Source organism: Rhinoraja longicauda, chromosome 5 (genome assembly GCF_053455715.1).
Source record: "Rhinoraja longicauda isolate Sanriku21f chromosome 5, sRhiLon1.1, whole genome shotgun sequence".
In the NCBI taxonomy this organism is placed as follows: domain Eukaryota; kingdom Metazoa; phylum Chordata; class Chondrichthyes; order Rajiformes; family Arhynchobatidae; genus Rhinoraja; species Rhinoraja longicauda.
In genome coordinates, this window is record NC_135957.1 from 78864537 (window position 1) to 78892237 (window position 27701).

The following is a 27701-nucleotide window of genomic DNA, read 5'->3' on the forward strand; positions in this document are numbered from 1 at the left end:
CAGGACATTTGACAGGTAGATTGGAGGCGACAGTTTGACGGTCAGGTAAGCGTGGGAATTTCACGATGTTTCTTCCGAAGACGGTGTAATCTCTTAGCTAGGTGCTAGTTTCACAAAAAAAGTTACTTGTATCGACCTGACTCGTCATTGGCGTGGTCATTTTTGCAGGGTAAAAGAAAATTTCGGCGATCTGCTACGACTTTGACAGTCGCCGGCAGTCGCCTAAAAAATCGCCTAAGTGGGACAGGCCCTTTAATGTGCGAGTGATTGCTGGTCGGTGTAGACTGAGCGGGCCAAAGGAGCCGTTTCCACGCTGTGTCTCTAAACTGAACTAAACAAAACGAGTTGTCTATGCTGAACATGATGCCAAGACCAACCATTATCTGCCTGCACACAATCCATATTCCTTCATTCCCTTCATGTGCTAAGTTTTAAATAAATGACAAGAACCACTGTGAACCGCTGTGCAAGAGGATCAATATTATTTGTAAATCTGATCGCTCTGGGGACCAAAGTAAGGGAAAAGATTCAAGTCAATTCAAATTTATTACATAGGCACGTATGGAAGATACAGAAGTGATAATGTTTACATAAAGTCATACAGCGTGGAAACAAGCCCATTAGCCCAACTTGCCCACACCAACCAACATACGATACGATACAATAGAACTTTATTTATCCCAGGAGGGAAATTATAGACAATAGACAATAGACAATAGGTGCAGGAGTAGGCCATTTCGGCCCTTCAAGCCAGCACCACCATTCAATGTGATCATGGCTGATCATTCACAATCAGTACCCCGTTCCTGCCTTCTCCCCATACCCCCTGACTCCGCTATCCTTAAGAGCTCTATCTAGCTCTCTCTTGAATGCATTCAGAGACTTGGCCTCCACTGCCTTAATAAAATTGGTCTGCCTACAGTCGTAAAACACAGCAAGATACATGAAACATGAAGTTAAAGTGACAAGTGGAAAGTCCAGGATTGGGGATGTGCAAAGATTGGGAGAGCGGGGGGCAGGGGGAGGGGAGTCAGTCTACCCCACGATAGAGGGGGGAGGAGTTATACAGTTTGATAGCCACAGGGAAAAAGGATCACCTGTGGCGTTTTGTGCTGCATCTTGGTGGAACCAGTCTGTTGCTGAAGGTGCTCCTCAGGTTGACCAGTGTGTCATGGAGGGGATGAGCTGTATTGTCCAAGATGCTCTGCAGTTTGAGGAGCATCTTCCCCTCCAAGACCACCTCCAGTGAATCCAACTGCGCCCCCAGGACAGAGCCAGCCTTCCTGTTGAGCTTGTTAATCCTGTTGGCATCCACGGCCTGTGCTCTGCACACGACAACAAAGAAGATGGCACTGGCCACCACCGATTGGTAGGACATCTGCAGCATCTTACTGCTGGCGTAGAAAGATCCCCAGCTACACCTTCCCACCTGCCTGCATTTGGCCCAAATCCTTCTAAACCTGTCCTATCCATGTGCCTGCCCAAATGTCTTATAAAATGTTGTCAGAAGGCAGTGGAGGCCAATTCTCTGAATGCATTCAAGAGAGAGCTAGATAGAGCTATTAAGGATAGCGGAGTCAGGGGGTACGGGGAGAAGGCAGGAACGGGGTACTGATTGAGAATGATCAGCCATGATCACACTGAATGGCGGTGCTGGCTCGAAGGGCCGAATGGCCTCCTCCTGCACCTATTGTCTATTGTCTATTGTCTATTGTCTATTGTCTATTGTCTATTGTCATTGTCGTCGGGTAAAAGAAAAGTTTGGCGATCTGCTACGACTTTGACAGTCACCGGCAGTCGCCTAAAAAATCGCCTAAGTGGGACAGGCCCTTAAAAGTTAGAGGGTATTAGCTATAAGAAGAGATCAGACAAACTTGGATTGTTTTCTCTTGAGCGTTGGAGGTTGAGAAGAGGCCTGATGGAAGTTTCATGTTCATGTGATCGGAGTAGAAGGCCATTCGGCCCATCTCTACCTTAAAAATATCCATTGATATTTTATAAAATTATAAAATTCATAAAAGTTTATAAAATTCTGAGAGGCACAGATAGGATGGATGCTCAGAACTTTTTTCCAAGGGTGGAAACCTCAAAGACAAGAGGACTTAGCTTTAAGGTGAAAGGGGTAACATTTAAAAGAAATGTGTGGGATAGGACGGTGGGTATCTGGAATTCGTTGCCAGGGGTGGTGGTACAAGCAGATACGATAGTGGCGTTTAAGAATCTTTTGGGTAGGCACAAGGATATGCAGAGAATGGAGGGATATGGATCATGTTCAGTCAGAGGAGATTACTTTAACTTGGCACCATATTTGGCACGGACATTGTCGGCCGAATGGCCTGTTCATGAATTGTATGATGAAAGAATGGAGCGACTGGGCTTGTATTTTTTAATTTTTTTAAAAAGTTTGTCTCCTAAGATTGTTCAGTAAGATATGAATCAGCATTGAAATCCTGGTGGTCTTTAGGTTCCCTCTTTTACACCACATTTTTCATTGAATTTTATGCCACAGACATGCAAATTGACTGCTATTTATTTATTCCCTAATGCTTAACCAAAAATTTCAGTAATGAAATGCTTAACAACTTCCCCATCTTCCTCCCACCCCCTCCCCCTCAAACAATGAACTAGTGGTTGTCCAGATTTCCAATGCCTCTGGAAAAAGGGTTGCTCCAAGGCTATCAGTTGATGCAGGAGTAACCAGCTATACTTAGTCCATTCTTCTGTGCATTCTTCCCCCACCTTCCCTGCCCCTCCCCCTCCCTGCCCCTCCCCCTCCCTCCCCCTCCCCCTCCCTCCCCCTCTCCCTCCTCCTCTCCCTCCCCCTCACCCTCCCCCTCACCATCCATCCCCCCTCCATCCCCATCCCTCCACCCCCTCCCTCCCCCTACGCCCCCCCTCCCCTACACTCCCATCCCCCACCCTCTCCCCCCCTCTCCCCTTTACCCTCCCCCCACTCCATCCCCCTCAACCCCCTTATCCCTCCTCCCCCCTCCCTCCCTTCCCCCTCCTCACTCCCTAGGAGATAGATTTAAACTTTAAAATGTGAATAACTTTAAATATATAACATCGATTTCAATGAAACTTCTTCCATTAGCACCAAAGGGACAACGGTGAGTAAGGTCGGGCCTAAAATTGTTGCGTTATCATGTACCGTTTTAGCTGTAGTTCAGGAACAAACAAACAAACAAACAAGAGTTTTAGTGTATAGATAGATGAGAGGCAGGGGAGTCTAAAACTGAAGGACCCAGGTTTAAAGTGAGAGGGTAAAGATTTAAAAGGGAACTGAGGGGCAACTTGAGCTAGATAGAGCTCTTAAGGATTGCGGAGTCAGGGGGTATGGGGAGAAGGCAGGAACGGGGTACTGATTGAGAATGATCAGCCATGATCACATTGAATGGCGGTGCTGGCTCGAAGGGCCGAATGGCCTACTCCTGCACCTACTGTCTATTGTCTATTGTCTATTGTATTCAGAAGAATTTAGAAGGATGAGAAGGGATCTTATAGAAACATATAAAATTATTAAGGGATTGGACACACTAGATTCAGGAAACATGTTCCCGATGTTAGGGGAGTCCAGAACCAAGGACCACAGTTTAAGAATAAGGGGTAGGCCATTTAAAACTGAGATGGGGGAAAAACTTTTTCACACCGAGAGTTGTGAATTTGTGGAATTCTCTGCCTCAGAAGGCAGTGGAGGCCGATTCACTGGATACATTCAAAAGAGAGTTAGATAGAGCTCTTAGGCCTAGCGGAGTCAAGGGATATGGGGAGATGGCAGGAACGGAGTACTGATTGTGGATGATCAGCTATGATCACAGTGAATGGCGATGCTGGCTCGAAGGGCCAAATGGCCTATTCCTGCACCTATTGCCTATATATCTATGTACTGTTCTATGTTCCTTCCATATTCCTTTAATATTCCTTCTTTTAATGAATTTCAAAAGCATTCATTCAAAAGGGCCCCATCTAATCAAATCATAATTATGCCATTGAATCAAGAACTTGTGAAGCAGACTTTGCACACCTAGATATACTTTGACATACAGCGGTAGAGTTGCTGCCTTACAGAACCAGAGACCCAGGTTCAATCCTGACTAAGGGTGCTGCCCGTACGGAGTTTGCACGTTCTCACTGTGATCACGTGGGTTTTTGTCCGGTTGCTTTGGTTTCCTCCGACATCCCAAAGATGCACAGGATTATAAGTTAATTGGCTTCTGCAAATTGTTCCTAGGGTACAGTATAGAACTAGGGTATGGGTGATGTAGAATTGATGGGCCTGTTTCCAAGCTGTATCTCTTAACTAAACTAAATTGAAACAAATTTCTTGCACACAATTTTCATAAGTTCATGTGATACGAGCAGAATTAGGCCATTCGGCCCATCAAGTCTACTCCACCATGGCTGTTCTATTTCTTCCTCCTAACCCCATTCTCCTGCCTTCTCCCCATAACCCCTGACGCCCGTACTAATCAAGTATCTATCTGTCTCTGCCTTAAAAATAGCCATTGACTTGGCCGACACAGCCTTCTGTGGCAGTCAATTCCACAGATTCACCACCCTATGACTAAAGAAATTCCTCCTAAAGGAACATCCTTTAATGCTGAGGCTATGACCACTGGTCCTAGACTCTCCCACCAGTGGAAACCCTCTCCACATCCACTTTATCCAGGCCTTTCACTATTTAATTTTATTTTCCATTCAGTTCCTATTATTGAAATATTGATTGGAAATATTTCCTTGGAGGTTTTTTTGTAGGTTTTTTTAAATATTGGCATTTCACTTTCTCTCCCACGTCTGTTTCACCAAAGGCCGTCATTCCACCTCCTCTTGCAAGCGAAAAGAAAATCAGAATGAGTGTTGGGCCCATAGCTGTTTGCAGTTGACCTTCAGAGGGTTAGCAGCTGGGGGTTAGAGCATATTTCCATCGGAGAACCATGCAGTGTCATGGTTTCATCGGCCAGCACATGTTACTCCTGTTTGGAAGCGTAATTATTTGCAGGTATTTGCCCTGGATAGATGATGTAGGTAAAATGCGATGCAGGCAAACCAGCTCGGTTGCGGGCTGGTGCTGGGAGGGGCGGGGGAAGGGAGGGAGATTGAAAGTACTTGGGTGTTATCAGTAATGAGTGCAACATGGAGTTCTGCCTGGAAACTGGGCTCAACTCACACTTTCTTCGGGCCTGATAACTCAAAGCTGTAAATTGCAACAGAATGACCCTGCGTACCGGTTCTTTCCGAAGAACACCATTATGTACACCCAAAATAAATAATAGCTCAATGCTTCCCTCAAAAACACTTTCCTCGGAATATTCTCGAATGTTTATTGCATCTGCCAACAAGAAGAAGGAATGATTGTACATGTAAAAGACGCAGGTTGAGTGAGGTGATTATCAGCCTGAGATACCGCCTTGCATCCCAGCTGATACCAATAAAACGGTCTTTAAACTGACAAATGCCTCTTCCTGTGATCAATCTTCCCAATCCTTTTCAGCTATGTTTTAGCACAATATTCAGCTCGTGTCAAACAGTCTTGAAGACGAACGTGGCAGGTTGTTGTGAGCTTGTCTGGTGTCCCACAAGCTCTAGAGTCATAGAGTCCTTCGGCCCAACTTGCCCATGCCGGCCAACATGTCTCATCTATGCTCGTCCCACCTGTCTGTGTTTGGTCCATATCCCTTTAAACCTATCCTATCCATGTACCTATCCTGTGCCCTGTTGTGGCGGCACGGTGGCGTAGCGGTAGAGTTGTTGCATTACAGCGAATGCAGCGCCGGAGACTCAGGTTCGATCCTGACTACGGGTGCTGTCTGTACGGAGTTTGTACGTTCTCCCTGTGACCTGCGGGGGTTTTCTCCGAGATCTTCGGTTTCCTCCCACACTCCAAAGACGTACAGGTTTGTAGGTTAATTGGCTTGGTAAATGTAAAAATTGTCCCTAGTGGGTGTAGGGTAGTGTTAATGTGCGGGGATCGCTGGGCGGCGCGGACCCGGTGGGCCGTTTTGCCTGTTTCTGCGCTGTATGTCTAAATCTGAAAAAATCCAACTCTTTTTTTTAATGTTGCGATGGTATCTACCTCAAATACCTCCTCTGAAGAAGAGTTCCAACCCAAAACATCAATTATTCATTTTTCCCAGAGATGCTCCTTGACCCATTGAGTTACTCCAGCATTTTGTGCCTACCTCCTCTGGCAGCTGGTTCCATATACCTACCAACCTTTGTGTAAAAATAAGTTTAGTCGCTTCAGTGTTCTTCAAAGGTAAATCTCTATGATATAATAATATCCTGGCCTATAATGGATATCTATATTTTTTTAAGGTAGGGTAACACTTGATTTATACAATGTCAATTTGTTGAAATATGTAATTAAATATACTTTGGGGGCTTGATGTTGTTTGATTAATAACAGCTACCAATCGAATGAGTACTTCCATGAAATGGTAGCGAACATTCTCAAATCCTTTCATTTGCTGAATATCCTTATGCCTCACACCAGTTTATCCATACTAAAATCCATCTGCCTTTCTAACTTATCCATATAATCACTCTAAGTCCTTTTTTTCATTATTGCCTTCTCGTGTTTTAAAATTAATTCAATAAGACTTTTACAGATACAGTAGTGATGATATGGGCGAAGGCATTAAACAGGAAATTGGAGATTTGTGTAATAAGGATACAACTCTAATCTTGGTCATAGAGTTGTTCAGTGTGGAAACAGGCCCTTATCCCACCTTCCCCATGCTGACCAACACGCCCCATCTACACTAGTCCCACCTGCCTGCTTTTGGCCAATATCCCTCTAAAAGTATCCTGCACATGTACCCAGCCATGATCATATTGAATGGCGGTGCAGGCTCGAAGGGCCGAATGGCCTACTCCTGCACCTATTTTCTATGTTTCTATGTTTCTATCCAAATGCTTCTCAAACATTGAGTTGAGTATAGGAGCAAAGAGGTCCTTCTGCAGTTGTATAGGGCCTTAGTGAGACCGCACCTGGAGTACTGTGTGCAGTTTTGGTCTCCAAATTTGAGGAAGGATATTCTTGCTATTGAGGGCGTGCAGCGTAGTTTTACTAGGTTAATTCCCGGAATGGCGGGACTGTCGTATGTTGAAAGACTGGAGCGGCTAGGCTTGTATACACTGGAATTTAGAAGAATGAGAGGGGATCTTATCGAAACATATAAGATTATTAAGGGGTTGGACACGTTAGAGGCAGGAAACATGTTCCCAATGTTGGGGGAGTCCAGAACAAGGGGCCACAGTTTAAGAATAAGGGGTAGGCCATTTAGAACGGAGATGCGGAAAAACGTTTTCAGTCAGAGAGTTGTAAATCTGTGGCATTCACTGCTTCAGAAGGCAGTGGAGGCCAAGTCTCTCAATGCATTCAAGAGAGAGCTAGATATAGCTCTTAAGGATAGCGGAGTCAGGGGGTATGGGGAGAAGGCAGGAACGGGGTACAGATTGAGAATGATCAGCCATGTTCACATTGAATGGTGGTGCTAGCTCGAAGGGCCGATTGTGCTAGTACCTGCCTCAACTACCTCCTCCCACTGCTCATTCCATGTACCTACATGGATGACTATATGATAGACACAAAATGCTGGAGGAACTCAACGGGTCAGCTAGCATCTCTGGAGAAAATGATGACTATAATCTACACAGCCAAATGAGTAACAATACTGAAGGGAGAAATTCCTGGAGTACAGTTTTCTGAACAGATGCATTGAAGAACCAATTTGAGAGCATGAACCTTGCAAAAGCCTGATAGATCTGGCTGGACTAGATGCAGGATAGGTGTTCCCATGAGTGGGGAGATCCAGAATAAAGGATCTATTAATACGAAATGCAGCATTCAGGACTGAGATTTAGGATTAGATAAGGTGAATGCACAGATTCCTTTATCCAGAATAGGGGAATCAAGGAGCAGAGGATATAGGTGCCTCACAGCACCAGAGACCTGGATTCGATCCTGATTATGGGTGCTGTCTGTACGGAGTTTGTACGTTCTCCCAGTGACAGTGTGGGATTTCTCCTGGGTGCTCCAGTCCCCAAAGACATACAGGTTCGCAGATTAATTGGCTTTGGCATAATTGTAAATTGTCCCTAGTGTGTAGGATGGTGTTAGTGTGCGGGGATTGCTGGTCGGCATATACTCGATGGGCCAAAGGGCCTGTTTCCGCTCTTCAGGGGCTATTTTTCACCCAAAGGGCCTATTTCCGCTCTGTATCTCTAAACTAAACTAAAAGATCACTCGTCAGCCTTCTGTGCTTGAAAAAATAGACCCTTGTGGTGCCTGATTTTGTAGAATATTTACAAACCTGTTGATGGAAATTAAAATGGCACCTCATTCTCCAGAATCGACATACTTAATGCGGATGAGCATAGAATTTACCCTTCCAAAATAATTGCTGTATCAGTTCATAGAGTCATAGAATTATATAGTCATACAGCGTGGAATGAGGCCCTTCGGCCCAACTTACCCACGCCGACCAACATGTCCCAGCTATGCTCGTCCTACCTGCAATCATTTGGCCCATATCCCTCCCAGCCTGTCCCATCCATGTACCTGTCTAACTGTTTCTTAAAAATTGCGATAGTCCCAGCCTCAACTTCCTCCTCTGGCAGCTTGTTCCATACAACCACCACCATTTGGGTGAAAAAGTTACCCCTCAGATTCCTATTAAATCTTTTCCCCTTCTCCTTAAACCTATGTCCTCTAGTCCTCGATTCCCCCTACTCTGTGCAAGAGACTCTGTGCATCTACCCAATCAATTCCTCTCATGATTTTGCACATCTTGATTTTGTTTAGTTCTACCAGAAAATCTAGTTTTCAACTTCTGTAGTTAATTCGTTCCCCAACTCTTCAGAACGTCACATACAACTTCAACACAGGGTCATAGAAACAAAAAACCTTTTTAATTGTAACTATATTTTGAAACCAAAAACATTCTTTCTTCACATAATAAATACATTTTATGCACATGTACTTCAAATGCCAGAATTATGTACAATATAAATAAATCTAACCAGGAAACACTTTACAGGATCATGGGGATTAACTATACAAATCATAGTCTTCTATATGAATACACAAAAGAAACTTGGCACCATTTTACAAATTGTATTCACATCAACATGTACTATAATGCTACCATCAACTGTACATTGTAAAGTGGGGGGATCAGGCAGAATTTAATCAGGACAGCAACACCTCCAACAGAATATCACCAGCTTTTCTAAATCAGGACATCAAGACAGAGAAAGCAGGGCAGATCTCAATCTATCTAGGTTCAATCACCTCCATCTCCTGAATAAATAGAACTGCAATACTGTTCAGAACACCAAATGACATGACTAGTGCTTCAAAGGTAGTTACATGGTCCAGATTTCCTGACAAGTGATTTCTTGTCATCTTTTGTGTTGTATTTGGTGACCTGCTGAGCAGGTCTTTGTTTAGTTATTTGAAGCCAGAGAGAAATTAATTGTGTGAGAAATTGAACTCTCGGTTGGGGAATAATTTAGTCGAATACATCTCGTTCCAGTTTCAGTTCAGAGTTCCAGTTTTTTTTTCTTTTCTCGTTTGTTATCATAGGCAAGTCAATAAGTCAAGCTTTCTGGGCTTTGAACGTAGCTGTGATCACATAATTCATGCACTCAGTTATTTACAGTCTCATCTATTAAAACAATGATGGACAAACCGGCAACTGTACAGTTTAAGGCAGAACACCTGCCAAAACATGGAGGTAGCTGATCAATTGAACCTGGCAAAATAAAAATAAAATAAAATAAAGATATCCAAGATGGTCTTTTTTTTAATGGAAAGCATCATATTCTTGAGCGCATTCTTGATTGCTTTAAGGAATATTGGAGGGTTGTTCCAACTCACTTGCTTCATAACAGGAACTCAACATAGCTTCTCAGTTTAGATTAGTGTAGATTAGTTTAGAGATACCGTGCGGAAACAGGCCGTTTGGCCCCCCCGAGTCCGCGCCGAACAGCGATCCCCGTTACACTAGCACACGCTACACGCTAGGGACAATTTACAATTTTTACCAAAGCCAATTAACCTACAAACCCGTACGTCTTCGGAGTATGGGAGGAAACTGGAGGAAACCCCATGCGGTCATGGGGAGAACGTACAAACTCCGTACAGACAAGCACCCCTAGTCTCTGGCACTGTAAGGCAGCAACTATACCGCTGCACCAACGTGCCCCCTGCCCTTCCATCAATCAGAACGAGAGAGAGCTGCTGTTATAATTAAAATTCTCCCAAATACTCCTCTGACCTTTGAGCATAAATGGCTTCATCGGTTTTCCTGAAGGATCAAAATTCGGTACGAAGCATTCTGGCCGACAAAAGACATACCTTTAAGCCAGTTGGCCTTTACGTCCTTTTCAATCCATTCTGGCTTCCTGTTATGTCAAAGTGAGTGAACAGTCCTTACGTTGGAGCATATAATTCCCAAGCACCAGTTAATAAGCTCTGTTCCCCGCCAATACAGGCAACCTTGTCTTCCTGGTCAACTGTTCTTACAGAGGGGGGTTTTGCCAATTCACCACAATTCCTTCATGGAGGGCAAATAATAATTGATGTTTCCAAGATGGCGCCCAACTTGGTTTCCAAGATGGCGACTATCTGCGTGCTAGCCACAGAAGCAGATCTACAATCACACATTACAATCGCTCCACATTCTTAAATCTATCCCCCTTCAGCCACATTTCTTTCTTTAACTATGATCCCTTTATCATGTATCTGTACGCTGTTAATTGCTCGATTGTAATGATGTATTGTCTTTCCGCTGACTGGTCAGCACGCAACAGAAGCTTTTCACTGTACCTCAACACACGTGACCATAAACTAAACTGAACTGAACTAATTTGTAAAATGTCTCAAACTGGATTTCTTACACATGTGCATCAGAAAATCTGGCAGAAGATTAAGTCTAGGAGTAACTCTTCACTTTAGCAGAGATGAAATTCCTTTGGAAGTTGAATTTTGCATATTTGGGGTTGTAGGAATGTATACCTGTGGGAAGTAGATACATGTGGACAGGCACTTGTAACGGGGGCGAAAAGAAGGAGACTTGTTGGTGCAGGTGGTTTCAGTATCTCAAGAACATCCAACGTCAACAACAAAAAAAACTTTTAAAAATACGTGTAATCTGTTTTTACACGTTGTTCCGAAGCTTCCTCTTCTGACTGAGGGAACAGTTACACTTTCTGTGAGGGGAGTCCAGCTAAAGAAAGCAACTGTCTTGTAAAACATGTCAAATGCCTCATAAAAGCCTGCTGTGCGCCACATGTCTTTGACTTGGTTTTGATTTGCTCCGTTACTTCGCTGCGTTTGTTTCTCTAATTGCGAACGGGAAGTATGGTGCCTCATAAATAAACAGCTGAAATATGAAACAGAGTCTCGATATTAATTTCAGGCCCAAACAGCCAACAGACTGCGCTGTTAACATGAGCTTTAATTTTAGGGTTTCAGCTGCCATTTTTGATGCACGGACATTTTCACAAATCCATGTGAACTCTTATTTGTTTAGGCACTGCGTTGCTAGTACAACATATTCCAGTAAATTTAAATTCAATAGTTGACTTATCAGTTGACACATTGATGCCAGTGAAACTTATCTCTTGTTACTAGTGCTATATGTGCATGTGGAGTAACAACTGTTAGTTTAGAGACACAGCGTGGAAACGCCTTGGCACTTCAACCCACCAAGTTCTCGCCACCCATCCATCAGCCGTACACTAGTTCTACGTTATCCCACTTTTGCATTCCACGCACGAGGGGCCAATTTACCGAAGCCAATTAACCTGCAAACCAGCACGTCTTTGGAGTGTGGGAGGAAACCGGAGCTCCCGGAGAAAACCCACGCGGCCACAGGGAGAACCTACAAACTACGCACCGGCAGCACCCATAGTCAGGATGGAACCCGGGTCTCTGGCACCGTGAGGCATCAGCTCTGCCGCTGTGCTGCATTGTGCTCTGGTTCCTCATTTCATTTCAACTCAATGGAACTGAGGACAGACACAGAAAGCTGGAGTAACTCAGCGGGACAGGCAGCATCACTGGAGAGAAGGAATGGGTGACGTTTCGGGTCGAGACCCTTCTTCAAACGTCTCTCAATGGAACTGAAGTTCAGAGGTGGTGTACGGTGGGTAGACAATACTATATTTCCTGTTGTTCTTAAGGGCAGATTTCTATCATGGTACCAGCAAGCAGCCTGCTATCCATTATCATGTTATCTGTGAGCTATTTCTCCGAATGAAACACCTGTTCCATCAGTTTACTACAACCAACACTTTGCTTAGTTAAGGAGTTACTCGTGCACCATAGAAGTTGTTTTCTTGTCCCCAACTTCACTGCCAGATTTCTCAGTTTCCTTTGACATTTTTGGAAAAACTGTTCATTAAATGTCGTGAAATGCAAACAAAACAAAAATGATACCCTGGTTTATGTTTAACCATTTGCTTAGCACGGATTGAACCCTGGGCCCAGGGCTGGAACAGGGATAGATTCCCTTTGTACTCTGCCTGAAAACAAAGAATTGTAAACTGCTTGGCAAAGAACACAGTTAGGATTTTGCTAAGACAAGCAGAGGGGAAGGCGAACCAAATTACACCCAACTCCCTCACCCCTACAGTGATTAACCTTGACTGCTCTGCAGTGCGTCTGGAGTAGCAGTATGTGTGAACCAGTTCACAAACACAGTGGATCAGTGAACCCAGCTTAGTGCTTCTATACGCATGCTAGCACTGGGAGTTACACAAGTGCAGTTTCAATGCTTGCTTCAAGCTCAAATCGCTGCTTTCTCTCTGCCGGCGATGTTCAGCGACATCAGCTTCCATTGGTGATTATAACTGAAGTGCCCTTGTGCGTGTGGGTTGGGTCCTGTTGCATTCGGAAGTGAGAGGCCACGTCGAAGTGGCCGCCATTGCAGCCCAGGGAGTAGTTTTTAATGGCTTCGGTGTCGTACAGGTGTTCAAAGGCATAGCCAGTCAGGGCGTACGCATGCTTGTCGAAGTACTGCTGGTGGTGAGTGGAGTAATAGTTTGGGGAGGATGGGCAGTTGTCCCCTGTTTGATGAGGGGGCAGGTCACATGCCAGGTAGTCCTTACCCAGGGCTACAACATTGGCCTTTGAGATCCGGTCAGTATGGGGGCTGCTTATTCTGGACAGCGAGACTGGGCTACCGTTGTACTCGCCCTCGTGAGAACTCATGACCTTTCCTTCCCTCTGTTGGAGGTGATCGCAGGGGGGGGGTGTGTTGGTCGCCGGCGGGGCCCGGCACACCACGCCGGTCATCTGCTGCTGCTGGTAGCTGACGTTGAAGCAGGCGGCATGGACCTTCCCCATGCCATTCATAGTCTGCAGCTGCTCGGAGGCAGCTTTGCGCATCTGCAGCCGGCTCTCCTCCTCTTTGATCATCTGCTGCGTGGCTCGGATTAGAGTCTCAATCTTGCTGGGCTCATGCGGGCTGCCCTGGTACCTCTCGTTGTGGTACCTGTCGCCCGACTCGCTGGCAGAGCAAGGGTCCGGAGAGCTGCCCACGCTTTCCTCATCCCAGTGTCCTCTCCCTGCATTGAAAGGCAAAAAAACTCGCCAGGTTAATAATTCCAACGAAGCAACGTGGAGACGAAGAACCGCACACGCGTGTTAAATAAGGTCATAAGGAATTAGCAGGAACCCTTCTAATAACGGCAGTGGAGCACTTTAGACAGTTCCTCTGTCCCTCTCTTCCCCTCCTCCTTCCCAGATCTCCCTCTATCTTCCTGTCTCCACCTGTATCCTTCCTTTGTCCCGCCCCCCTGACATCAGTCTGAAGAAGGGTCTCGACCCGAAACGTCACCCATTCCTTCTCTCCCGAGATGCTGCCCGACCTGCTGAGTTACTCCAGAATTTTGTGAATAATAACGGCAGTGTCCCTTGAGATGGGATATTCATGTCATAAGGAATTGCAGTAGAATTAGGCCATTCGGCCCATCAAGTCTACTCCACCTTTCAATCATGGCTGATCTATCTCTCTCTCCTAACCCCATTCTCCTGCCTTCTCCCCATAACCCCTGACACCCATACATAGAAACATAGAAACATAGAAAATAGGTGCAGGAGTAGGCCATTCGGCCCTTCGAGCCTGCACCGCCATTCAATATGATCATGGCTGATCATCCAGCTCAGTATCCTGTACTTGCCTTCTCTCCATACCCCCTGATCCCTTTAGCCACAAGGGCCACATCTAACTCCCTCTTAAATATAGCCAATGAACTGGCCTCAACTACCTTCTGTGTCAGAGAATTCCACAGACTCACCACTCTCTGTGTGAAGAAATGTTTTCTCATCTCGGTCCTAAAAGACTTCCCCCTTATCCTTAAGCTGTGACCCCTGGTTCTGGACTTCCCCAACATCGGGAACAATCTTCCCGCATCTAGCCTCTCCAACCCCTTAAGAATTTTATATGTTTCTATAAGATCCAGTGTCCCTTGAGATGGGCTATTCATAAGGTCATAAGGAATTGGAGTAGAATTAGGCAATTCGGCCCATCAAGTCTACTCCGCCATTCAATCATGACAGATCTATCTCTCCCTCCTAACCCCATTCTCCTGCCTTCTCCCCATAACCTCTGACACCTGTACTAATCAAGAATCTATCTATCTCTGCCTTAAAAACATCCACTAACTCGGCCTCCACAGCCTTCTGTGGCAAAGAATTCCACAGATTCACTATCCTCTGACTAAAGAAATTTCTCCTCATCTCCTTCCTAAAAGAACGTCCTTTAATTCTGAGGCTATGACCTCTGGTCCTAGACTCTCAATAGACAATAGACAATAGGTGCAGGAGGAGGCCATTCGGCCCTTCGAGCCAGCACCGCCATTCAATGTGATCATGGCTGATCATTCTCAATCAGTACCCCGTTCCTGCCTTCTCCCCATACCCACTGACTCCGCTATCCTTAAGAGCTCTATCCAGCTCTCTCTCTCTCCCACTAGTGGAAACATCCTCTCCACATCCACTCTATCCGAGCTTTTCACTATTCCGTACGTTTCAATGAGGTCCCCCCTCATTCTTCTAAACTCCAGCGAGTACAGGCCCAGTGCTGACAAAGTGCTAGAGTAACTCAGCGGGTCAGGCAGCATCTTTAGAGAACATGAATGGCTGACTTTTCATTTCTTCATTTCTGACTTAGAGTTATGGAGCCATAGAGTCATACAGCTGAAAGCAGGTCCTTCGTCCCAACTTGCCCACACTGACCAACATGCCCCATCTACACTTGTCCCACTTGCCTGCGTTTGGCCCACATCCCTCCAATCCTGTCCTATCCATGTAGCTGTCTAAATGCTTCTTAAATGTTGCAATAGTCCCTGCCTCAACTACCTCCTCCGGCAGCTCGTTCCATTGACTCTACCTACGTTTCACATTGCCTTGGGAAATCAGCCCATCATAATCAAAGTCCATTCCCACTGCAGTAATCCCTTCTGCTTCCCACTCCCATCAGACAGAAGATACAGAAGTGTGAAACTCTGCTCCACCAGACTCAGGAACAGCCTCTTCCCCCTCTGTTATCAGGCTTCTGAGCGGCCCTTTCATAATCAGTGGATATTTCTAAGGTGGACATTGAGAAGATTCCTGATTAGCAAGGGTGGCAGGCGTTATGGGGAGAAGGCAGGAGAATAGGGAAAGATAGATCAGCCATGATTGAATGGCGGGGTTGCCTTGATGGGCCGAATGGCCTTACTCTGCTCCTATGATCTTATGAAGCTAGGGTACTGTCCAATTCATCTCCACCTCATTGAGAACACTGGGCATTGTCTCAGGACCTGATACAATGCAATGCCGACAACTATATTCTGCACTCTGTATCTTTCTCTTCGCTCTACCTATAGTACTCGAGTTTGGCTTCAATGTGTTTATGTACAGTAGTATCTGATTTGATTGGATAGCATGCAGAACAAAGCTATTCAGAGACAGTTTCTTCCCAGCTGATATCAGGCAACTGAATCATCCTACCCCCAACCAGGGAGCGGTCCAGAATCACCATCGACCTCATTGGCGACCATCGGACTATCTTCAAATGGACTTTACCTTGCACAAAGCGTTATCCCCTTATCATGTATCTATACACTGTAAATGACCCGATTGTAATCATGTATTGTCTTTCCGCTGACTGGGTAGCAGGCAACAAAAGCTTTTCGCTGTACTTTGGTACACATGACAACAAACTCAACTAACGAAACTTAACTAAATATCTCAGTACATCTGACAATAATAAAGCTAATCCTAAGGAGGAACTATCCAGGCCCTGAATTCCCTGGAATACGGGTGTCAGGGGTTATGGGGAGAAGGCAGGAGAATAGGGTTGGGAGGGAGATATAGATCAGCCATGATTGAATGGCGGAGTAGACTTGATGGGCCGAATTCTACTCCAATTCCTTAGGACCTTATGACCTTATGAATAGCCCATCTCAAGGAACACTGCCGTTATTAGAAGGGTTCCTGCTACCTAGCGTGTAAAGTTGCTGTCATGTGTGTAGCCTTGGTGTGCAACAATATATTATCACATCTTTTTAGTTTAGTTTAGTTTAGAGATACAGTGCAGAAACAGGTACTTCTGTCCACCGAGTCCGTGCCGATCAGCGATCCCCGCTAACGCTATCCTACACACACTAGGGACAATTTACAATTATACCAAGCCAATTAACTTACAACCCTGTATCTCTTTGCTGTGTGGGAGGAAACTGGAGCACCCGGAGAAACCCTATGCAGGTCACGGGGAGAACGTGTAAACTCCGTACAGACGGCACCCGTAGTCAGGATCGAACCTGGGTCTCTGGTGCTGTAAGGCAGCAACTCTACCGCTGCCCCACCGTGCCACCCTTAACCCTTTCGTAAACCAGTGATAGGGTTGTAGAGCCATAATGCTTAGAAACAGGCCCTGGAGCCCACCAAATCTGTACTGACCATCAAGCACCCATTTACACCAATCATGCACCATTTATTCTCCCTTCAGCATCCCTAGTTTCATCCACGTACTTGCACCAAAGGCAATTCACAACAGCCAATGTATGAGATCTAGCCAGGAGTCGAGGGCCTGAGCTATAGGGAGGGGTTGAACAGGCAAGGACTTTATTCCTTGGAGCGCAGGAGGATGAGGGGTAATCTTATAGAGGTGTACAAAATCATGAGAGGAATACAGTAGATCGGGTGAATGCACAGTCATTTACCCAGAGTAGGGGAATCAAGAACCAGTGGACACAGATTTAAAAGGTGAGGGGGGAAATTTTAATAGGAACCTGAGGGGCAACTTTTTTTACACAAAGGGTGGTTGTTATGTGAAACGAGCTGCCAGAGGAGGTAGTTGAGGCAGGTACTGCCACAACCTTTAGAAAAACATTTAGACAGGACAGATTTGAATATGGTGGGTAAGGCTAAGCAGCGCCTTTACCACCTTAGACAACTGAGGAAATTCAGAGTGTCACTGAGGATCCTTCATTGCTTCTACTCTGGGGCTGTAGAGAGCATCCTGTCCGGCAACATTACAGTCTGGTTTGGGAACAGCTCTGCCCAAGACAGGATGGCCCTGCAGAGAGTAGTGCGTTCGGCAGAACGCACCATGGGAACTACACTCGTCCCCCTGCAGGACCTATACATCAGGAGGTGCAGATCCAGAGCAAGCAAGATCATGAGGGACCCCTGCCACCCCAGTAACGGACTGTTCCAGATGCTACGGTCAGGCAAACGCCTCCGCTGTCACGCTGTGAAAACGGAGAGGATGAGACGGAGCTTCTTCCCACAGGCCATCAGGACTGTCAACTTTGATAACCCCAGAGACTAAATTTTTGTCGACACTTTTGTGCTATGTTTAGTAACTTATTAACTTTATTTATATGCTGTAACTGTAATTATTTTTGTGCACAACCCGCAGGCATTGCCACTTTCATTTCACTGCACATCGAGTATGTGTATGTGACAAATAAATTTGACTTGACTTGATGACAGGTTTAGAGGGATACTAGACAAAGTAGACCCGTTGGGCCCAAACCTCTCCTGCATTGGTGCAGCACCCTGTCCTCCCCCCCCCCTCCCCTCTCTCCTCAACCCCCCCCCCCCCCCCTTCTCCCCCACTCCCCCCTCCCTCGTCCCCCTCCCCTCCTTTTAAACTTAAAAATGTGAAAAACTTTTAAAATATAACACCGATTTGGCCCAAACCTCTCCTGCATTGGTGCAGCACCCTGTCCTCCCCCCCCCCTCCCCTCTCTCCTCAACCCCCCCCCTCTCCTCTCCCTTCTCCCCCACTCCCCCTTCCCCCATCCCTCCCTGCTCCCTCCTCCCCTCCCCTCCTTTGAAACTTTAAAATGTGAATAACTTTAAAGAAATAACACCGATTTCAATAAAAGTACTTACATTATCACTAAAGTGGCAATGGTGAGTAAGGTGGGCCTAAAATTGTCGCGCTATCGTGTACCGTTTTGGCTGAAGTTCAGTCACAAACAAGATAACAAACGAGAGTTTTAGTATGTATATATGGGTCAAACGCAGGCAGATGGGACTGGCGAAGATGGGGCATGTTGGTCGGTGTGGGCTTGTGGGCCGAAGGGCCTGTTTCCACGCTGTATGATTCTCTATGACACTAATTAATCTACTGACCACACATCTTTGAGATTTGGGAGGAAACACGAGCACCAGCAGGAGACCGGTGCGGTGACCGGGAGAACGTGGGAATCCCACCTAGACGTTACCGAAGGTCAGGATTGAAACCAGGTGAGTGGAACAGCGAGACTGCAACTCTACTACGTGCATTAGCTAAGACTGAGACTGCCCCAGAGCATGGATTGAGGGTGAATTAAGTCAGGTAAGAAAGAGAAGATTGAAACAGGAGAAAAGTGGAGAAAAAATAGAAATCATAAGACCATGTCACATGAGCAGAATTAGGCCATTCGGCCCATTAAGTCTACTCCGCCATTTGATCATGGCTGACCTATCTCTCCCCTCAACCCCATTCTCCTGCCTTCCTCCCGTAACCTCTGACACCCGTACTAATTAAGAATCTATCTATCTCTGCTTTAAAAAATATATCCACTGACTTGGCCTCCACAGCCTTCTGTGGTAATGAATTCCACAGATTTGCCACCCCTCTGACTAAAGAAAGTCTTCCTCATCTCCTTTCTAAAGGATAGTCAGAAAAAAATATTAAATCTAAAATCCCGTTCCTTCTAAATCACTGAAAACAATTCATTAACCAGATTTGACCATTTTAATTATTCACCTTCTCGACCATTGAGGATCAGTGATAGTTAACAATTAACATTTCACTCAGCATGAATAATTGCTAAGCAGCTCGCTGAGAAGGGTTTAATGAGAAATTAATGTGCTGTTTCCATCACAACACTAAGCATTTTGGCTGCACATCTAGTATTGACCTTGAGACTAAAGTATTGACCAACCTCCCTCCTAAATAAAGTTCTATTGTATCATATCGTATGTTTTCAAGATCTTCCCCCGTGGCAATCCCTGTGGTGCAGTGGTAGAGTTGCTGCCTTGCAGCATCAGAGACCCAGGTTCAATCCTGACTACAGGTGCTGTCTGTACGAAGTTTGTACGTTCTCCCCCTTGACCTGCGTGGGTTTTCACCGAAATTTCCGGTTTCCTCCCGCACTCTAAAGATGTACAGGTTTGTACGTCAATTGGCTTCGTAGAGTTGTAAATTGTCCCTAGTGTGTGTAGGATAGTGTTAGTGGGCGGGGATCGCTGGTCGGCGCGGACTCGGTGGGCCGAAGGGCCTGTTTCCGCGCTGTATCTCTGAACTTAACTAAACAAAACTAAACTGGATAGAGCTCTTAAGAATAGCGGAGTCAGGGTTGTATGGGGAGAAGGCAGGAACGGGGTACTGATTGAGAATGATCAGCCATGATCACATTGAATGGCGGTGCTGGCTCAAAGGGCCGAATGGCCTCCTCCTGCACCTATTGTCTATTGTCTATTGTCTAAACACATCAGGTTGTGAATCTTAAAATCCCACCCTATACTGGTCTGAAGGCCTTTTCACAGAATGTGGTCCCAAAATCCTTTCAACTATTTTATGGTTCCACTGATAATCAAAGTTGGACTTTAGACTTTTGAGATGCAGCATGGAAACAGGCACTTCGGCTCACCGAGACCAGCAATCTCCCCCAGATCCTCACACTATCCTACGCATTAGGGACAATTTATTATTTTTACCGAGGCCAATTAACCTACAAACCTGTACGTCTATAGCGTGTGGGAGGAAACCGGAGATCCCAGAGAAAACCCACGCAGGTCACGGGGAGAATGTACAAATTCGGTACAGACAGCACCCTGAGTCGGGATCCAGGTCTCTAGCGCTGTAAGGCAGCAACTCTACTGCTGCACTACTGTGCACCCCCATGTGCCACTGTGCCGCCCTGATTTAACCCAACATGTTTCAATTATTAGTGAAATTAAGTTTACTCTGACAATGGAGGAAGCCCAGGACAGAAAGGTCAGTGTGGGAATGGGAGGGGAAGTTCATAGTCAGAGTGAAACCCAGCGCAAATTGACTCCTCCATTGTCAGAATGAGGCCCAGCTCAAATTGGATCTGCCGGTTGCTGAATACTTTAAGTCCCCTTCCCATTTCCACACTGACCTTTCTGTCCTGGGCCTCCTCCACTGTCAGAGTAAGGCCCAGCTTAAACTGGAGGAACAGCACCTCATATTTCGCTTGGGCAGATTGCACCCCAGCAGTATGAACATCGACTGCTCTAATTTCAAGAAACCCTTGCTTTCCCCCTCTATCCATCCCTCCCCCTTCCCAGCTCTCCGACCAGTCTGACTATCCGCCTGATTAAATTTCATCTCTGTTTGCTTTGTTGTCACCTTCTCCGAGCTAACGATGTTCTGTTCTATATTTTCCTTGATTTGCATCTTTTTTGACGTCCCCTTTTCACGCCTTACACTTCCTTATCTCTGTGTCTCCCTTTCCCCTGACTCTCACTCTGAAGATGGCGAAACGTCACCTATTCCTTCTATCCAGAGATGCTGCCTGTCCCACTGAGTTAATCCAGCATTGTGTGTCTATCTTTGGTGTAAGCTAGCATCTGTAGTTCCTTCATACACATCCCTGGAGGACATGGATAGTTAACGTTTCAAGTCAAGTCCTGACCCGCAACATCGCCGATCCATGTTCTCCAGAGACGCTGCCTGACCGGATAAATTACTCCAGCACTTTGTGTCCTTTTGTGCAAACCAGCACCTGCAGTTCCTTGTTTCTACAAGAGGTCAGATTCACCGGTTCTCCAACAGTCAATCTGCTCTGTACTTCTGTGCTGTAATTCATTGTCTCGGAGTCTGGCACCTGCTGAGCCATGAAGAGCACCTGGCCAGTGGTTTTCTGCCAAACCACCAGCAAGTAGAGGATTCCATGCCATTGTGGGAAGTCTACACCAAACCCAATGGTCTGGTGCTGCACCCTGATCAGCAAGATGGAGTATTGCAAGCTGCAGTGTTGTTTAGTTTAGTTTAGTTTATTGTCACGTGTAAAGAGGTACAGTGAAAAGCTTTTGTTGCGTGCTAATCTGTCAGCGGAAAGATAACACATGATTACAATCGAGCCATCCACTGTGTACAAATACATAAATACATAGACATAGAAAATAGGTGCATTTGGCCCTTCGAGCCATCACTGCCGTTTAATATGATCATGGTTGATCATACAAAATCAGTACCCCGTTCCAGCTTTTTCCCCATATCCCTTGATAAGGGAATAACGTTTAGTGCAAGGTAAAGCCAGTAAAGTACAATCAAAGATAGTCCGAGGGTCTCCAATGAGGTAGATAGTAATTAAGGACAGCTCTCTATTTGGTGATAGGATGGTTCAGTTGCCTGATAACAGCTGGGAAGAAACTGTCCTGAATCTGGTGGTGCGCGTTTCCACCCTTCTGTTCCTTTTGCCTGATAGGAGAAAGGAGAAGAGGGATTCTGCCAAATTGTGCCAATTTCATGTATTATTACGAAGAGTTTTGCCCAGATCATGAGTAGGCTGGAGTATTGGTGGGGACAAGAAAGAGAGAGAGGGACTCATACAGCATGAAAACAGGCCCATCGGCCCAACTCATCTTTGCTAACCACAATGCCCATGTTAAGATAGTCTCATTTGCCTGTATTTGGCACATATCCCTCTAAACCTCCCCCTATATCTTTCCCCTGTAAGATTAAATCATGAATCGAATAGATAAGAGGAATCGAGAAGCAGAGGGCATAGATTTAAGATAGACACAAAATGCCAGAGTAACTCAGTGGGCCAGGCAGCATCTCTGGAGAGAAGGAATGGGTAACGTTCCGGGTCGAGACCGTTCTTCAGACTCTGACCCGAAACATTCCTCCAACATTTTGTGTCTCTCCACTGTCCTGCCTACACATAGATTTATAGTGAGGGGAGAAAAATTTAATAGGGACCAGTGGGATAACTTTTTTACACAAAGGTCGGTGGGTGTTTGGAACGAACTGTTGGAGGAGATAGTTGAGGCAGGGACTATCGCAACATTTAAGAAACATTCAGACAGGTACATGGATTGGAGAGGTTTAGAGGGACAGGAGTCAAACTTAGGGAAGTGGGACTAATGTAGCTGGGATATGTTGGTCAGTGTGGGTTAGTTGGGCTGATGGACCTGTTTCCACGCTGTATGACTCAATCTTTTTTTCCCAGTAACTCAGTAACGCTCTGCTACTGCCTTCCAACTACAGGGCAGCTCTGATAAACTACCCTGTGCTGGTGCATTAACATGAATCATCTCCCCTCGTGTAGATTTTGCTGACCACTAACGTTTTCATGGCAGCAATATCTCACAATGAAATGCACCTTCATTGCCTAGCGGCACATTAATTTAAACCACCACCCCTTGAACGTCTCCTGCAATATTCTCCAAAGAATTGGTTCGGAGGCTGATGAGCTGAACTTTTCTATTTACTTTCTATATCTCACGTTTTCCTTTGCCCCGACTCTCAGTCTGAAGAAGGGTCTCGACCCGAAACATCACCTGTTCCTTTTTTACCAGAGATGCTGCCTGACCCGTTGAATTACTCCAGCTTTGTGTGTCTATCTTTGCTTTAACTCTTAATGATAGCGGAGTCAGGGGGTATGGGGAGAGGGCAGGAACGGGGTACTGATTGTGGATGGTCAGCCATGATCACATTGAATGGCGGTGCTGGCTCGAAGGGCCAAATGGCCTCCTCCTGCACCTATTGTCTATTGTCTATTGTCTATTGTCTATCGTCTATAATTTCACTATACAGCCCATGGTTTCAAATTGTTGTTCATAGCACACAGAACATACAACAGGACAGCACAGGAACAGGTCCTTCGGCCCACAATCTCTGTGCTGAACATGAAGCCAAGGCCAACCTTTGTCTGCCTGCACATAATCCATGTCCCTCCATTCCCTGCATACATCCAAAACAAATGCCACTATCGTATCTGCCTCAACCACCCCCCTTGACTGTGTATTCCAGGCTCCCACCACCCTCTGTGTAAAAAAATCTTGCCCCGCCCATCTCCTTTAAAATTTGCCCCTTTCTCCTTAAAGCTATGCTCTCTAGTATTTAACATCTCCATTCTGGGAAACAGGTTCTGGCTGTCTATCCGACATATTGCCTCTCATTATTTGCTATACTTGTATCAGGTGTCAGTTCCAGAAAAAAAAAATCCAGGTTTGTTCAACCTGTTCCTGGAGCTAATCCCCTTTAATCCCAGGCATCACTCTGCTAGTCATTAGTAGTCCGAAGAAGGGATCCGACCTAAAACGACACCTATTCCTTTTCTCCAGAGATGCTGCCTGACCCGCTGAGTTACTCCAGCATTTTGTGTCTATCCTCATTCTGGTAAACCTCCTCTGAACCCTACGCCAGGTTTACTAGGTTAATTCCCGGAATGGCGGGACTGTCATATGTTGAAAGACTGGTGTGACTAGGCTTGTATACACTGGAATTTAGAAGGATGAGAGGAGATCTTATCGAAACGTATAAGATTATTAAGGGGTTGGACACGTTAGAGGCTGGAAACATGTTCCCAATGTTGGGGGAATCCAGAACAAGGGGCCATAGTTTAAGAATAAGGGGTAGGCCATTTAGAACTGAGATGAGGAAAAACTTTTTCAGTCAGAGAGTTGTGAATCTGTGGAATTCTCTGCCTCAGAAGGCAGTGGAGGCCAATTCTCTGAATGCATTCAAGAGAGAGCTAGATAGAGCTCTTAAGGATAGCGGAGTCAGGGGGTATGGGGAGAAGGCAGGAACGGGGTACTGATTGGGAATGATCAGCCATGATCACATTGAATGGTGGTGCTGGCTCGAAGGGCCGAATGGCCTCCTCCTGCACCTATTGCCTATTGTCTATTGTCTATTGCCAAGCCTCCACATCCCGACTGCAATGGGGCGAACCATTGCAAATAGGCGACTCACCTATTTGATCGGCCTGCATTTGCATGCAACACTGCAAATGCGGTCCAACCAAAGTCCCACAAAGCTGCATCGTGACATCTTGCACTCAATGCCCTGATCAATGATGGCAATGATCAATACCACATACTCTGTCCACCACTCCAACTATCCGCACTGCTACCCTCAAACAAGCGGTGGATCTGAACCCCACAGTCCCTCTGCACATCAATGCTGCCAAAGGTCATGTCACGAACCCTACATCTCCCCCTACATTTGTCCGCCCAATGTGCAACACCTCGCACTTGCTTGAATTAAACTCCATCTGCCAATCTTTATTGTCACGTGCACCAAAGGACAGGGAAATACATTTTTTTGCAGACGGCACGGTGGCTCAGCGGTAGAATCGCTGCCTTACAGCGCCAGAGACCCTAGTTCGACCCTGACTACGGGTGCTGTCTGTACGGAGTTTGTACATTCTCCCTGTGACCGCGTGGGTTTTTCTAGTGCTCCAGTTTCCTCCCACACTCCAAGGATGTACAGGTTTGTAGGTTAATTGGCTTGGTATAAATGTAAATTGTCCCAAGTGTGTGTAGGATAGTGCTAGAATGTGAGGATCGCTGGGCAGCGCGGACTCGGTGGGCTGAAGGGCCTGTTTCCACGCTGTATCTCAAAACTAAACTAAACGAAACATACAGATCAGCAAAACTATCCCCATACATAAGCACAATCCCCAGGTCACTCCAGTGTGCACAGAACTGCCCACTGAGTCCATATGCACCAGGTGGGCACCCCTTTGACAGTCATCGTTTCCCACGAACCGATGGCCTTCTCAACACCTGGCCCTCTCCAGCCCTCGTTCCCTGGGGGGGGGGCACGGAAGGTAAGACTGTTGAGTTTGGTTTTAGTTTAGAGATACAGCACGGAAACTGGCCCTTCGGCCCACCGAGTCCCCGCCGACCAGCGATCCCCGCACATTAACACTACCCTGCGCACACTAGGGACAATCTTACATTCATATCTAACCAAGTAATCTACAAACCTGTGCGTTTTTGGAAATGTGGGAGGAGAACATACAAACTCCGCACAGACAGCACCCACAGTCAGGATCAAACCCAGGTCTCTGGCGCTGTAAGGCAGCAACTCTCCCGCTGCGCCAACAGCCAATAGACAATAGGTGCAGGAGTAGGCCATTCGGCCCTTCGAGCCAGCACCACCATTCAATGTGATTATGACTGATCATTCTCAATCGGTACCCCCGTTCCTGCCTTCTCCCCATACCTCCTGACTCCACTATCCTTAAGAGCTCTATCTAGCTCTCTCTTGAATGCATTCAGAGAATTGGCCTCCACTGCCTTCTGAGGCCACTTTCAGATCATCCCACCAGTCTCATTAGTCAATTAGTTTCTGCTTGCCTATACCCTCTCTCACATGTCCTCTCCCACCAGTCCTCCCCATTTCACTCACCACCCGGCTACACGAGAGATGATTTATGGTAGTCAGTTAACCTGCCAACCCGTATGCCGTTGTGATGTGGGGGGAAACCAGAGCAGCCGGATCAAACCCCACACTAACAGGAGTGGGGGGGCATCAGGATTGAACCTGGACCCCTGGAGCTACAAGGCAGTAGCTCTGCCTGCTGCAGCACCGACAGATCCAGAAGGCTGAATCTATCAAGAATGGAATCCCCTCGCAGGCTCTTGCGGAGGTTTCTTCGTATTGAGCTGATGTTCTGGCCGAGCATATCATGAGCGCTTGACAGCACTGGGCCTGCACTCGCTAGAGTTCAGAAGGTTCATGGGGGACCTCGATGAAACTTACAGAATAATGAAAGGCTTAGATAGAGTGGATGTGGAAAGGATGTTTCCACTGGTGGGAGAGCCTAGGACCAGAGGTCACAGCCTCAGAATTAAAGGGCGCTTTTTTAGAAAGGAGGTGAGGAGGAACTTCTTTAGTCAGAGGGTAATTAATCTGTGGAACTCATTGCCACAGAGGGCTGTGGAGGCCAAGGCAGTGGATATTTTTAAGCCAGAGACAGTGCAGCACGTCATTTTCGACTGGACTGTCCTCCGTCCCCCTGGTGGAGGGGTAGACCTCACGGCCCTTGACAACAGCACATTGCACTGGCTACAGCGCCTGGAGGGCGTTACATAATTTCTGCTGCCTCAAATGCAAGAAAAGAAGAAGAAGGCAGAGATAGACAAATTCTTGATTGGAACGGGTGTCAAGGATTAAGGGGAGAAGGCAGGAAAAAGGGATTAGGAGGCAGAGATCAGCCATGATTAAATGGCGGAGTAGACTCGATGGGCCGAATGGCTTAATTCTACTCCTAGTGAACTTGAACTCTCAGATAAGATCTGAAGCCCCACTGATTTCATAAGATATTAAGTATTTATTCACACAATGCTGGAGTAACTCAGTGGGTCAGGCAGCATCTCAGGAGAGAAGGAATGGGTGACGTTTGGGGTCGAGACCCTACTTCAGACTTCTTAAGATCATAGGACAATTAGGAACATTTAGACAATTACATGGATTTCCATCATAGGTTGCTTAAACATTGCGATAGTCAATGCCTCAGCTACCTTCTCCGGCAATTCTTTCCATACACCCACCACCCTTTGTGTGAAAAGGTTACACCTCAGATTCCTATTAAATCGTTCACCCTTCACCTTGACCCTATGTCCTCTGGTTCTCGATTCCCCTACTCTGGGCAAGAAAGTCTGTGCGTCTACCCGATCTAGTGAAGACAAGTGTGCAGTGGTGTTTCCTGGGAATCAGTACCAGGAACATCACTTTCAAACATAGAGCAGTACAGTACAGGATTGGACCATTGACCCCACATTGTATGTGCCGAACAGCATGCCAAGTTAAACTGATCCCATCTGTCTGTACACGATCCGTATCCCTCTATTCCCTGCAGTTCCTGAATAATAATTTGATGGGTTGGAATTGAATATTTAAGGCACAATTTGCAAATGTTACAAAACTAGGAGGTCTTGCTAATTATGAGGAGGATGGTAATTGATTTTAAGGAGATAAGAGAGATGCCAGCGAAATGGTTAGAAGGCCACTGAACTTGAATACTGGGAAAAGCAAGTTTCTAACCATCTAGTTAGGAAGGCCAAGGAGAGGCAACGTAATTTGGAAGGCAGGATTCTAAAAGTGGGGAACGAAAAGAGAGATCTTGGGATAAATCCACATAGACGATGAGGTCGTAAAGAAGCAAATGGGATCTTGAGCTTCATAAATAAAGGCACCAAGTACAAGAACAAGTCAGGA

The 27701-nt window shown here is 46.1% G+C and overlaps 1 protein-coding gene across 1 annotated transcript in view; it reads right to left on the minus strand.

Moving 5' to 3' along the window:
- Window positions 1-12838: 12838 nt before the first annotated feature.
- The window catches only part of sim1a (SIM bHLH transcription factor 1a), an 82886-nt gene continuing 68023 nt past the window's right edge, over window positions 12839-27701 (minus strand). Inside the window, exon 11 of the mRNA XM_078400249.1 lies at window positions 12839-13578. Coding sequence (XP_078256375.1) covers window positions 12839-13578 — 740 coding nt within the window. The remainder of the gene's footprint in view (window positions 13579-27701) is intronic.